This window comes from Podarcis vaucheri (genome assembly GCF_965113315.1).
Source record: "Podarcis vaucheri genome assembly, chromosome: 3".
Classification (NCBI taxonomy): Eukaryota; Metazoa; Chordata; class Lepidosauria; order Squamata; family Lacertidae; genus Podarcis; species Podarcis vaucheri.
The window spans coordinates 103937619-103951682 of NC_138761.1; the positions used below are offsets into that span (position 1 = coordinate 103937619).

At 42.7% G+C, this 14064-nt stretch overlaps 1 protein-coding gene across 2 annotated transcripts; it reads left to right on the forward strand.

The window, feature by feature from the left end:
* The first annotated feature begins 3010 nt into the window (after positions 1–3010).
* On the forward strand, positions 3011–11460 carry LOC309528257 (glutathione S-transferase-like). 2 transcript variants are annotated; one of them, XM_082215670.1, is made up of 7 exons: positions 3011–3157; positions 5060–5166; positions 7344–7395; positions 8347–8479; positions 9228–9369; positions 10139–10270; positions 11024–11460. In XM_082215670.1, the coding sequence occupies exons 2-7, from the start codon at positions 5080–5082 to the stop codon at positions 11153–11155; spliced, it is 678 nt and encodes a 225-aa protein (XP_082071796.1). In that variant the 5' UTR covers positions 3011–3157; positions 5060–5079; the 3' UTR covers positions 11156–11460. The 2 variants fall into 2 exon arrangements, with proteins under 2 accessions (XP_082071796.1, XP_082071797.1); XM_082215671.1 differs by lacking the exon at positions 3011–3157 and adding an exon at positions 4306–4525.
* The last annotated feature ends 2604 nt before the right edge of the window (positions 11461–14064 follow it).

The following is a 14064-nucleotide window of genomic DNA, read 5'->3' on the forward strand; positions in this document are numbered from 1 at the left end:
GTGTGTTTTCTTTTGTACTGCAAAATGACATGGCTATTTATTTATTTATTTATTTATTCATGCAAATATTTATAGCTTCCCATCTAATGCATTCCTTTTACTCAGAAAGGCTCACAATAGTATTTTTTATTGTATTTTTTTTAAAAAAAACCTTGCCATCCACAATAAAACAACTATATACAGTGGTACCTCGGGTTACATATGCTTCAGGTTACATACGCTTCAGGTTACAGATTTCACTAACCCAGAAATAGTGCTTCAGGTTAAGAACTTCGCTTCAGAATAAGAACAGAAATTGGGCTCCAGCGGCACGGCAGCAGCAGGAGGCCCCATTAGCTAAAGTAGTGCTTCAGGTTAAGAACAGTTTCAGGTTAAGAACGGACCTCCAGAACGAATTAAGTACCGGAGGTACCACTGTATTCCAACAGCCATAAGAACATCAACCTATTAAAATAGGACTCTAAACAGGGTTCACCATAGAAAACTTCATTTTTCCAGCACAGTAGAAGTGGGCGAGAACAGAAACGTGTTCAGCAACCAATGGAAAGCGGCAAGGGAGAATGTGAAAGGAACCTCATGTATTCCAGAATTTGGATGCAGCCACTCAGAAAGCCCTTTCTTTTGGCCCAGCCAGTTGTCTCTCCAGTGTGGGGAGATGGCAGTTGTCTCCATGCCCTGCTTTCAGGTTTCCCATTGGCCCTTGGTTGGCCACTGAGACAGGATGCTGGGCTAGAAAGGCCTTTAGTGTGACCCAAGCAGGGCCCTTAAGCAGTCTCAGATGCTCCTTCTAGTGACCTAGTCATGAGCTATTTAGCACATCAAGGTCGTAACCAGCATTTTGAATTGTGCCTGGGAAGGAACCAGAAGCCAGTGCAGCTGCTGTGCTTCTTTGTCTGGCACAGTTTCTGCAGATTATATTTTCCCTTCCTATCCCCAATATTACCTAATTACTACTGTTTATTAAATTCTAATATTCCTGAACAGGCTCTATAACGGTATCATAGCCCACAGATGCTGTGTGTTGCTTTGCATGCATGGGGAGTCAGATTCTGTGAGCAGAAAATAATGCATTTGAGATGGGCTAATCTTACAGAATTTTGCAGATAAGGTAAATAATAGTACAAAAAGTGTCTTGTGCATTGAGGACTAATTGACTAGAGGTTTTTTCCCCAGTGTCCGTGTGACTGTAGCACAGATGGATTTGTTTCTCTGTGTGGATACATATATTTGGTATTTTAAAAACTTTCCACAAGGGTCTTTTGTGCTGTGCTGTGTAACAGAGTAGCATAGCTACGCTTCAGGGATGTGAAAAGGCTGTAACTCAGCACTGGCCTTATTTTGAGCTGTTACAGTTTGTGATCTAAGCCGCTTTTGCAGCAATGAAAGCAAGAGATTAGGGGCTGTTGCATGCGAGGACCAGGAATCCTCCATCAGGAAGCTGCCAGGGCCCCAACTCCATAGCAGGGTCCACAGCTGATTCCTAGCCAGGGATCCCCTTGTTATTTCCTCAGCCCAGTCCTCTGAGTAAACATTGGATGACTTTGTCTAGCTGCCATTTTAATCTTCCCCAAAGCCCCTCCTCCAGGTCGTTGTCTCCCAATGCCCAGGAGATGCTGAGGATGGAAGATGGGAACTTCTGTATCCAAGTATCCATGTATTGTTGGGGAGCGGCCCCCCTCGGGAAAGGCTGACTCCTCTTCCCAGGCTCTGGTGGTCTGCCCCGGCTGGTCTTCGCTCAGTCCAGGGAGACCGGTGATAAGCGACACCTCCCTCTTGAGAGATGCACACTCACTTTCCCCTTGCATCTCAGCAGAAGGAAGAAACAGTCTGAAAGTAGCCTAGCGCTCTGCTTTATTCACAGACTATACACGGAGCTAGTCCAAACATGTCTGCTCTCTCAGCAGCCTCCGTACAACTCACTCCTTTCTCCTTTGCAGCAACAACAGGAAGGTCTCAAGTTACACTGAGAACACAACCCTGAGAACAGCGTAGGACATCCTGTCTCACGCTCAGTAAAATCAGAAACATCACATGATGTAAACAATGTGCTGCTATCATGCAGCTGGCAAGTACTCATATCCCAACATGCAGATGCTCTGTAACTGAGCTATTATTATTATTATTATTATTATTATTATTATTATTATTGTCATACCTCAGGTTAAATATGCTTCAGGTTGAGCGCTTTCAGGTTGCGCTTCGTGGCTAACTGGAAGTAATGGAATGCGTTACTTCTGGGTTCCGCTGCTCGCGCATGCGCATACGGTCAAAATGACGTCACGCGCATGCGTGGAATCGGCGAGTTGCGACCTGCGCAGATGCGGGTTGCATTCGTTTCAGGATGCAAACGGGGATCCGAAACGGATCACGTTTGTATCCAGAGGTACCACTGTATTATTATTATTATTATTATTATTATTATTATTATTATTATTATTCAAATTTATATACTGCCCTATACCCACAGGTCTCAGCCCTTTGTCAAAGGGGCCAAGCAAAGAGCACACTGGCCCCAAATCGTCTTAACCTGGAGCTGGTCCTGCCTTTTTTCCTCATCTACTCTTCAGAAAAGCAGCTGACACAGGCCTCCAGACTGATCACAGATCCTCCAATATTTCTCAGATGAAAATAGGGAAGTTCTATTCAACAACAACAACAATTTATTTACATTCCACCCACCTGACTGGGTTGCCCCAGCCAAAATAAATCTGGGACTGTCCCTGGAAAACAGGGACACTTGGAGGGTCTGTCCTCAGCAGGGAAGTCCTGTCTACTTGACCTTTCCCTGTATTTTCTAGCTAGCAGCTGCAGTGACCTCATGCTCAATGATAGAAGGATTTGGGCTGAATATACCAAGAGCACAAATGTTTGTCTTCAGTGCACCTGCATACATTTGCCCAAAACTGAGTTGCATCATATTATACACTACAAGCATGAGAAAACTACTCCCATTTTAATTAACTGACTGATTGTAGGTGAAAACTGTTACGAAAGGCAAAGCAAGTGTTTATTTCTATTTAAACTAGGGAGATACAGATAGGCTGTTTTCTTGTCTCAGAAGGTGGAGCTTCTGAGCTTTTATAACCTTGAGCCACACAAATTCAGGCCTCACTCTGCTTGAGAAGAACTTTCACATGTCCAGCAGGACTTCCAGCAGGTTAGTATTCTAAGGGAGACAATTACTTTGGAGAGTCATAGCTCAAGAGCAGCACCCTGGACAGAGCAGTGGTACAGGGACAATCCCCAGAGACCTCACCTCTGCCCAAAGGTTTTCTTCTTCTTACCAGCAGAGTACTAAAGGTTTGCAGGGGTGAGGGGCACTGTAATCCTCAGAACAGAAGCCTTTCCTTTTGGACAGACTAAAGGCAGGAGCTGGGTAGCAGACAGAGTTCTAAAAATTAAATAGGAGGATAGACTTGATTGCACTTCAGAGGAAAAAGGAGTTTTGGGTAGGCACAGGAGACTGGACTTTGGAATATTCCTATGTAGCACCTTTAGAAAGCTGGGTGGCACTTGGATCTAAATACATTAATACTAAAGATGCTATCTAAACAATAACATCATTTCAAATAATATGGTACTACATGTCAAAAAAAATATAATTTTGACCTTTTCTCCCACAACCCGTCTTTAAAAATCGGGAAAGAATTAACTAGAAAAAAGAAATGGTCGTATGGGAGAGGTGGATGAATTTGGGTATATTAATGTTAGACCAGCTTATAAATGAAGAGGATGAATTTTATACATATTCTATTTTAAGAAACAAATACAGATTACCTACAAAGGCTCACTGGCAATATCTCCAGACAAAACACCTGCTAATCACCATCTATGGACATTTACAGCCTCAGAGACCCCAGAGATATTGAAGCAGCTGATTAATTCTTATGCAAAAAAAAAAAGCCATCCATCAACATAAATAAATCTTTGTTACTAGTAAACCAAACCAATTTGATATACAGGTATTGAGGGAGGAATGGAATAAAGAATTGGAAGTCTCAATTTTGACCACACAGTGGTGAACGTTTTAAAGTGCTATAACAAGGGTGTGTCTGGACCTTAAATTGAGGCTCATACAACAAAAAATAATATTTAGAATATACTGGACCCCATTATGTTTGTTTAAAAAGGGGCTATCTAAGGTATCTAACTGTTGGAGATGCAAGAGGAGTAATGCTTCTCTAAAACATATTTTTTTCATTGTCCTATATTGAAATATTTTTGGCAGAAGGTAACTGAAACTATCAACAGAACTGTACGGAACAACTTTACATTTACAGAGCAAAATATCCTCTTGAATTATATACCCAGCACATTTTGTGACAATATGAGATGACTCTCTGTGCCCTTACCATGGCAAAAGGACAGATACTGATGAATTGGGAAAATAAAAACGCGGCTCCCTTCTACGATTGGATTGAAGACATACAAACTTGCAACATATGAACAACTGGCATATGAACGCAGACTTCCCATGGACAAATTCAACAATATTTGGAATCCATTCTTACAAATACTGTAATAGGTTAGGATCTGGTGAAGTACAACAACAAATTTGTAAAGTATACTGTTTTGGGTTTTCTTCCCCTCCCCCCTTTACTTTCCCTTCTACATGGGTGCTGTTTCTCTTTCTCTTTTTCTCTCTTTTCTTCATGTCTCACCATGTTTAGTGCACATTTTTTTTTTTAAAGGGGGGAAGGAGATGCAAGGCAGTTGATGGCCATGGCAGTGGTGCGAGTACAAGGGGGGAGTTGCCATTTTGTTTCTCTAGGAGCAAAGACAATGGCCATCTGATGGAGGTTAAATAGTCATGGATGTTTGGGAGGACGGGTTTAACTCTTGTTTCCTATTTTATCTGTGCAATACTATGCTACATCTGCTTGCGCTTCATGATTATGAAATTGAGGTTTTTTTAAAAAAAGCAGAAGGCTTTAGTATGAAATACTTTCTTGCTGCAAGCAATCACCAGAGCACCATTTTGAACAGTTGTCCTGCTCTGCAGTGGTTTCCCTATCAAACATGACCTCTCAATCTCTCTCTCTGTCTTTCATCATAACAGGAAAGCAAACACTTAGGAACATGGCTGGGAAACCTAAGCTTTACTACTTCAATGGAAGGGGCCGAATGGAAACCATAAGGTGGCTGTTGGCTGCAGCAGGAGTCGAGGTTTGTTTGTCTTCAGAATTTCTCTGAGAAGGCACCTTTCTCCCACCCCCAAAAAAGAATCAAGCGAACTGTTGTTTGTTCAGCGTTGTTATGTAACAAGAATTGGGGTAAACTGCAGCTCCCAGGATTCCTTGTGGGACGTCATGTGCTTTCCAAGTGCTCTAAATGTATGGTGTGCACAGAATCTCCAAGTGTCCCTGTTTTCCAGGGAGGTCCCTGATTTAGAGAAGCCATCCTGGTTTCTGATTTGATCCCAGAATGTCCTGCTTTTTCTTAGGACGTCCCTATTTTCATCGGAGAAATGTTGGAGGATATGGAGCTATCTGACTCCCAAACTGTCTGAAGGCAATCCTGAATGAGGAAGTTTTTTAAAAAATATTTAATATTTTCTTATGTTTTTATATGTGTTTGAAGCCACTCAGAGTGGCTGTGGCAACCCAGTAAGACGTGGTATAAACAATAAAATTATCATTTATTGGTGTTTTGCGACTTTGACCTGTTGCAGGACCTTAGCCAGACATTAGCAGAGCATACGCAGAGTTCCAGAAAGCAATCAGCTGCAGGCAGGATGGACGAAGCAGGAACAAATGCTGCTAATAGTAACTTGGTTACTTTGATGTGTTTATTATTTACAGCAGACTCTACAAATTACTATGGGACGCGGGTGGCGCTGTGGGTAAAACCTCAGTGCCTAGGACTTGCTGATCGCAAGGTCGGCGGTTCGAATCCCCGTGGCGGGGTGAGCTCCCGTCGTTCGGTCCCAGCTCCTGCCCACCTAGGAGTTCGAAAGCACCCCTTAGTGCAAGTAGATAAATAGGTACCGCTTTATAGCGGGAAGGTAAACGGCGTTTCCGTGTGTGGCGCTGGTGCTGGCTCGCCAGATGCTGGCCACGTGACCTGGAAATGTCTCCGGACGGCGCTGGCTCCCGGCCTCTTGAGCGAGATGAGCGCGCAACCCTAGAGTCGGACACGACTGGCCCATACGGGCAGGGGTACCTTTACCTTTACCTACAAATTACTGGGGACGCTGGTGGCGCTGTGGGTTAAACCACAGAGCCTAGGACTTGCCGATCAGAAGGTCGGCAGTTCGAATCCCTGCAACAGAGTGAGCTCCCGTTGCTCGGCCCCAGCTCCTGCCAACCTAGCAGTTCAAAAGCACATCAAAGTGCAAGTAGATAAATAGGTACTGCTCCGGTGGGAAGGTAAACAGCATTTCCGTGTGCTGCTCTGGTTTGTCAGAGGTGGCTTAGTCATGCTGGCCACATGACCTGGAAGCTGTACGCCAGCTCCCTCGGTCAATAAAGCGAGATGAGCACCGCAACCCCAGAGTCAGCCACGACTGGTCCTAATGGTCAGGGGTCCCTTTACATTTACCTTACTACAAGTTACTATATACAAGAACAAAAATGGATCTTAACTAACTCCAAACGACTCTCAGAACACCGCACTGACCAAACAACACATTCCAATCAGTAGGTCATAAATCATTATGCCTGTGTGAGACTTCAACCAATGGTAAAGCTGTTCCCAGGCTTCCATATCTCCAGGCAGAATTACTCCTTTCTGCTCAGTCATCCTTGGCTGTCTGCCAATTCTTAATTGACTCTGTGTGAAGCTGAACAGAATAGCACGTAGTCAAAAATCCCAACATCATTATAGAATGGGATGTCCCTATTTTCATCGGAAGAATGTTGGTGTGTGTGTGCATGTAGACTAAGAATCCATTTCTGGCAGTTTCTAATTTTGGGTCTGGCCCTGCCATTTGCCAGGGGGAAGCACCTGCCTCAGGCGGTTGATTTTAGCTATCCTGGAAAGGGCAGCAGAATGTTGTGTTATTCCCATTCATTATTATTGTACTTTTACTGCTAAGGAGGGGGAGAGATGATTGTAGGATTTTTTATGCTTCATGTGCTAAGGTAATGTGACCAGCCTGTAGTACTAGTATCTACCTTGATTTCTGCATGGGAAACATTTGCTGTTTTGTCCTAGACAGAGGGGAAAAGGCTGGCCCAACTTTCACACCGAGGCAACTGCTTTTTGTTCCCAAAAAGTTGACTGTGAAAGGGGAGAATACTTAAAAGGTTTTCATCGAATTTCCTTCAGTGGTTTAGAAGTAGTTTAGAGCCTGAAATTATTTCATGATGCCCCTGAAATATTTTGCTTCTTTTATTTTCTAGTTTGAAGAACAACTTATTGAGGTGAAAGAAGATCTAGAAAAGTTACAGCAGGGTAAGTATGTCATCTGAGTGGTGTGTGTGTGTGTGTGTGTGTGTGTGTGTGTGTGTGTGTGTGTTTATATGTTATATGTTATAACCCAGTTGTGGACAGGGTATTTTCCTATCCCTACTCAGATCACAACAGAACTCCTGAAATCAATACACATGACTAATGCAAGTCTGTTGATTTCAGTAGGTCTGTTCTAAGAACGACTTTATAAGATACAACCCATAGAAATGGGAATTATTTCTTTTTATTCACCTCTCAAGACATTTACAATTATAAGCACACAAACCTCAGGATTGCAGTGAAGCCCTACCCTCCTCCTGCACACGTTTATGGCAAACCTCCCATTGAAGTTAATGGAGCAGGGTAGATTCTCTGTACAATATGAAGAACAGATAGCCGACTCAGAAAAGTCACTGTGCAATTTTACGTGTGCCTACTCACATGTGGACAACACTGAGTTCAGCGGGACTTTCTTCCAGGGAAGGGTGTATAGGATCTCAGCCTTAGTAGCAGGTGTTTTCTAAATATACTTGTTTCTCCAGTTCTGCATTGTGCAGTCTCAGTTATGTGTGCACACTTTAAGGCAAAAATATGTGTGAATACACTATTGTGATCTGGTTATATTACTTTTATATACAATGTTGTCATCTGGTTATTTTACCACTCAACTCTGCATTCTGAAGAATGGTTTGCTTGGTTTTTTTTAGCTAGAGAGCAGAAGTAGCTTAAATAACATGCAAAACTAGTTTCCACTGTGTGCTTGCTGTACAGATTTAACACATGTTCTGCAAAAAGGTTTTGAGGGGAAAGCAGAGGCAAACATGATTATCGCAAAGGGACAATGTAAAAGTAAAGGCTCAAAATCAAAGCATGGCTTGTGAGATGCTCCTGAAAATTTACTTTCCATAGTAATTACCTGGAGGATGGACTGATTTTTCATTTTCCTTTCACAAGGTGGAGACCTGCTCTTTCAGCAAGTGCCCATGGTGGAAATGGATGGGATGAAGATGGTGCAGACCCGAGCTATTCTCAACTACATTGCAACCAAACATAATCTCTACGGGAAGGACATGAAGCAGAGAGTATGGTACTGTAACATTCCTTTAAGTTTGGTTCATAAATGCACATTTTGGTTTGCTGTATATAAGAGGGAATCTGTGCTCTGTCATATGATCTACTGATGACTTATGAGTCAGTATGTTTCATCTCTACTGTCAGATTGAGCAAGAAAGGTTCCAGAGGAACCGGCATAAGCCAATTCGACCTCTCAGTCCCAGCAAAGTTCATGTGGACTGGTTCCTTTGAAATCAATGTGGTTTCTCCAAAGTTCATACTCTAGTCTTTCATGTAATCCCAATAGCCTGGATCAGTGGAGGGCGTTGGATTTTTCTTTTGCAGATGTATAAATTTGAGTTTTGACATATGGCGCTTCCTTAGAAAAAAGTGTAGCCGTTGAAGATCAAAGTACGCCAAGAAGCACATGTATTAAAACACAGAGAGAGGCTCTTTCCAAGGAAAAATGCCGTTTCTCCAACATACCAGATAATTGCACCTGTTTATCTGCTGGGATATCACACATTTTGTGTCTGTGATGCTACTAAAATATCCCATGCCCCTCCCCTCCCTGAAAGGTTTTTGGCTCTGTTTGTTTTACATTATCATTATCATTACTGCTACTGCTACTGTTGTTGTTTTTCTTGTAATTATCTGAAGACCTGAGGTGAGGAAACACCTTTCTACTATTGACAAATAAGTTTTATTATAACCAACACATTTCCAACTTAACAGAGCAATTCACCTGCTACCGAGTGATGGCAGCATTCTTTTTCCTTCAGGATTGATACGTACTGTGAAGCTACTATGGATATGAATAAATCAATAACAATGCTTCCTTTCAAACCAGCTGACAAGAGGGAGAAGGCATTTGCAGACATTATTGAAAAAGCCACCACCAGATACTTCCCAGTCTTCGAAAAGGTACGAGGCAAAGAAAGAATGAAACTTACAACCCTTTTAAGAGAAGTCACCTAGGCTCAACTGTAATGTTGATAGGACTGCTTGGTCCAACATAAAAACATAGAAGCATAGAATTGTAGGGTTGGAAGGGACCACAAGGCACATCTACTGCAACTCCTGCAAAGCAGGACTCTTTCCCCAACATAGGATTCGAACCCATGGCCCTGAGATTAGGAGCCTCACGTTCTTACTGACTGAGCTACCATTTCCTTATTCCTTGCATTTCCAAACTTCTAATAGCAACTCTTTAGTTTTAAAAAGCTGTGTGAGAGAAGACCAGGAATCACACACCGTATTCATTTATGACATGAACTTCTTATCTCAGCATCTGCACCGCCCCATGGAAACAAGATAAGCAGTGATTTGGGGAGAAGGAAGGTCATGCTGCATCTTCTCTTTGTTGGGCAGTGGTTTGTTGGAACTCATACATCAGAACTTATACAAATCCTCTTCATCTCATGATGCAATATTATCTGGGTGTTAGATAATTCAAAAGTCGTCGGAATTCACATTCTTCTTTTTGCGTATTTTTGTGTATTTACCTAAAGTGCTCTCAATATATTTCATGCTGGCCACATAACCCAGAAAGCTATCTGTGGAGAAACGCCAGCTCCCTCGGTCAGAAAGCAAGATGAGTGCCACAACCCCATAGTTGCCTTTGACTGGACCTAACCATCCAGGGGTCCTTTACCTTTTCTTTTTTCTTTTTACCTTATTTCATGCTCTGTAGGTCTTCAAAGATCATGGGCAAAATTTTCTTGTTGGAAATCAGCTCAGCAGAGCGGATATTCAACTGCTTGAAGCCATTTTAACAGTGGAAGAGCTGAAGGCTGATATTCTCGCCAAATTCCCTCTTTTAAAGGTAAGTAGGACGCGGGTGGATCGTCAGGACTTGCCGATCGTCAGATCGGTGGTTCGAATCCCCGCGGCGGGGTGCGCTCCCGTTGCTCAGTCCCAGCGCTTGCCAACCTAGCAGTTCGAAAGCACCCCCGGGTGCAAGTAGATAAATAGGGACCACTTACTAGCGGGAAGGTAAACGGTGTTTCCTTGTGCTGCGCTGGCTCGCCAGATGCAGCTTGTCACGCTGGCCACGTGACCTGGAAGTGTCTCCGGACAGCGCTGGCCCCCGGCCTCTTAAGTGAGATGGGTTCACAACCCTAGAGTCGGACACGACTGGCCCATACGGGCAGGGGTACCTTTCCCTTTTAACACCATTTCACAACTTATTATAAAAGTGAAAAGATAGGCAGTGAACAGGTTCCCTGGCTCTTGCAAGATCTCATTAGCTGCCCGATCAAGAATGTGAAATCCTCCAGATATTGTGCAATGCAGCCCCCATTCACTCTGATCATTGGGTTTCTACAAGCCATTTGTGAATTAAATGTAGACACATACAGGTTAACCCACATACGATTATAAGCCTGCAGTAGAGCTCAAATGTTGACCTCCCTTTTCAAAGGGACATAATTGGGTTTTCTGTAGATATGGAGTTTCTCGCTTGTAGTTTCATTATTGACCATGAAACTGTTGTAACCGTAGATGACAAATGATTATTTGGGAATGCCACCATTTCTCCTTTTCTCTTCTAAAATATTTTGCTCTCTCTCTCTCTTAGGCTTTTAAAGAGAGAATAAGCAACATACCTACAGTCAAGAAATTTCTGCAGCCCGGTAGCCCAAGAAAACCACCAATAGATGAAAAGGGTATTAAAAAGGCAACAGAAGTTTTCCACTTAATTGACGACTAGCATCATAGTTGATGCACTATTGTAGCCACAGGCAAAGCGCTAAAACTGAAATGGGATAACACTGTTTAGCCTCAGCAAGCTGTCCTGAGTTATAAAAGAGTCCTTAACTGTTGACAGATGAAATAATAGTTTAATGGGAATTGTCTCATTTCATGTTGTTCATTTACTTGGAGCACAACCTCAGTAAAGCCCTTTGATTCCTTTATAACAGGAGTTTCTGCAATAACAACTCAAATAATTTTTTGCAAACACTATCCTCACTTAAGCACACATGATGCAGGCAATAAGAACTCTGTTTCTCTTTATTGTTTGTTGCTGTTGCTTCAACCATCAAGGTCATATCAATCACCAGAAAAAGATAAAAGAATATACAACCCGTACAATATACAATATTAAAACACAATCTCTATCTATCTATACAACTAATACAAATAGGGTGTTGTTGTTTTTCATGCCAAATCAATTGTTTACCAGTCCACCATGTTATCCTCAAGGAATGTTCTTCTCAGTTTTTGGGGACTATTCCTGATATAAAACAGAAGCTCCCCAAGGTTTAAAATGCCCGTGTGTGTGTGCGCGCGCGCGCGCGTGCCGCGTGCGTGTGTGTGTGTGTGCCTGCTTTGGTGTTGGGGCACACAGCATTGCATGGCAACAGGCACTTCTCCCAAACCTGGACTTGGTTGTTTTATAGGTTGAGAAGTTCTGGAGCACTTCACTGTTGTACCATTAATTCAGCCAAGAACTATACTTGCATCTTCAGCCCCCAATTATATGGATGTGGTGGGCCACTCAGTATGCTTACTGAAGCATAAGCAAAGCTCTAGTATGGCACTTTTATTCTTTGCATATCTAAAACACCATTGTCTCTGGATTTCTATTGCACAAAGTCTAAATCACATAGGAGGCCCACATTCATGGATAAGCCTTCTGTGAATTAAATTTAGACACAAACAGGTAACCTACCTATGATTATAGACCTGCAATGGAGCTTGAATGTTGACCTCCCTTTCCAAAGGTGCATGCCTGAAATAATTGGGTTTAGTATACGTATCAAGTTTGAGTACACATAAAGTTTATCACTTGTAGTTTCATTATTGAATCATAGTAACTGTAAGTGGCAAATAATTACATCTACTCTCACTCTCACACACATTTCAAAGTATAATATCCTAATAAGTGTAAATAAATGACAGCCTATGTTTTAGTTCCAAAGTTTTAACCACAACTTTTCATGATTCATCCTATCAAACTAAGATCAGCCCAATCCTCCCATTTCATCAACAAGTACCACCAGTGCTATTTTTCTAGAAAAAGAGGGGCCAGAGCTCACCACGAACACCTACCTTGTTCTTTTGTAATGGCAATGGTGCCCACCTGAGAGGTGCTGGACCTGAGTTCTGGCTGGGGGGTGGGGAGCCCTGCTTACAGATATACTCTGATTGAGATCTCAGTTCATATTGGGTTCTGATTGCTTTAAGTTGGACTTTGACCAACCTGAAACTTCCATTAGTTGAAGCTCTCTTGATGGCTGCTGAACATTGCAGACAACCCTTACTGCTAATTCCTTAGGGTAATTGGCATCTGACTCAGGCTCCTATTTTCTTTCCAAGCTTGTCATATTATGTGAGATGTACCGGATTTTTCACTCCATAAGACGCACCTTTTTCTTCCTAAAAAGTAAGGGGAAATGTCTGTGTGTCTTATGGAGCGAATGTGTGGTCCCTGGAGCCAAATTGCCCAGGGGCAAAAAGCAGATCAAGCTTTTATTTATTTATTTTTTTGGAAAGAGGGAAGTGGGTGTTGAAACAAAGCCACTGATTGTTTGCGGATCGGGGAGAGATATAAGGGATGCTAGAGATAAAAGAGGCTGCCTGGGAGGGGGGAGGTAAAGACAGCGAACTTGCAAAGGGGGGAAACAGGAAGACTAAAGCAATAAGGAGAGAAATTAGAAGAAAAGGAGGAGCAAAAAACTGCTCCAGCTAAGGAAAAGACACTAAGGCAAACAAGAGGGAAGGGAGAGTTGAAAGGAAACAGCTGATCAGTGGGATTGGAAGAGAGATGAGAGATGCTAGTGGAGGCTGCCTGGGAGGGGGGAGGTAAAAGCCCATGGATCCTCAGGATTTTTACATTGGGTCACCCCAAATTCACCATCAGATCACATAGCATGTCCATGGCTACAGCCTGCACCAAAAAAATCACGCACCCACTGTTGCCTGGAGCTGCAATGGTGCAGAAACGTGGTTACAAAGCACGGATCCACATGGATCCTCAGGATTTTTGCATTGGGCTACCCCAAACTCACCATCAGATCACATGTCTGTGGACACAGCATGAACCACAAAAATCATACATCCACTGTTTCGTTCAGAATATTTTTTTTCTTGTTTTCCTGCTCTGAAAACTAGGTGCGTCTTATGGTTGGGTGCATCTTATGGAGAGAAAAATATGGTATGTATTCTCAATTCAGGACAAGTTCAGGACAGGCCAAACAATACCCCATCATTAAGCAGTATATAAATAAATAGCTGTGCATGTTTGCTTTGATGCCATTTTACCCGTCGCTCCTGTGTACATACACACAAAGGCTGGGACACTCAATGGCCCCCCCTTGCTCACCCCACCCCAACTATGGGACTGGGCGAGACTACTCAGTTAATAATAATAATAATAATAATAATAATAATAATAATAATTTATTTATACCCTGCCCATCTGGCTGGGTTTCCCCAGCCACACTGGGCAGTTCCCAATCGAATATGAAAAACATGATAAAACATCAAACATTATAAACTTTCTTGAACAGGGTTGCCTTCAGATGTCTTCTAAAAGTCAGATAGTTGTTCATCTCATTGATATCTGATGGGAGCGTGTTCCAGAGGGTGGGCACCACTACCAAGAAGGCCCTATGC

Bases quoted from the DNA above. Each gene is read 5' to 3' on its own strand.
- LOC309528257 (XM_082215670.1), top strand. From the start codon at position 5,080: ATGGCTGGGAAACCTAAGCTTTACTACTTCAATGGAAGGGGCCGAATG. The intron at 5,167-7,343 runs GTTTGTTTGTCT...TTTATTTTCTAG, and splicing joins TGGCTGCAGCAGGAGTCGAG to TTTGAAGAACAACTTATTGA. The intron at 8,480-9,227 runs GTACTGTAACAT...TTTTTCCTTCAG, and splicing joins GACATGAAGCAGAGAGTATG to GATTGATACGTACTGTGAAG.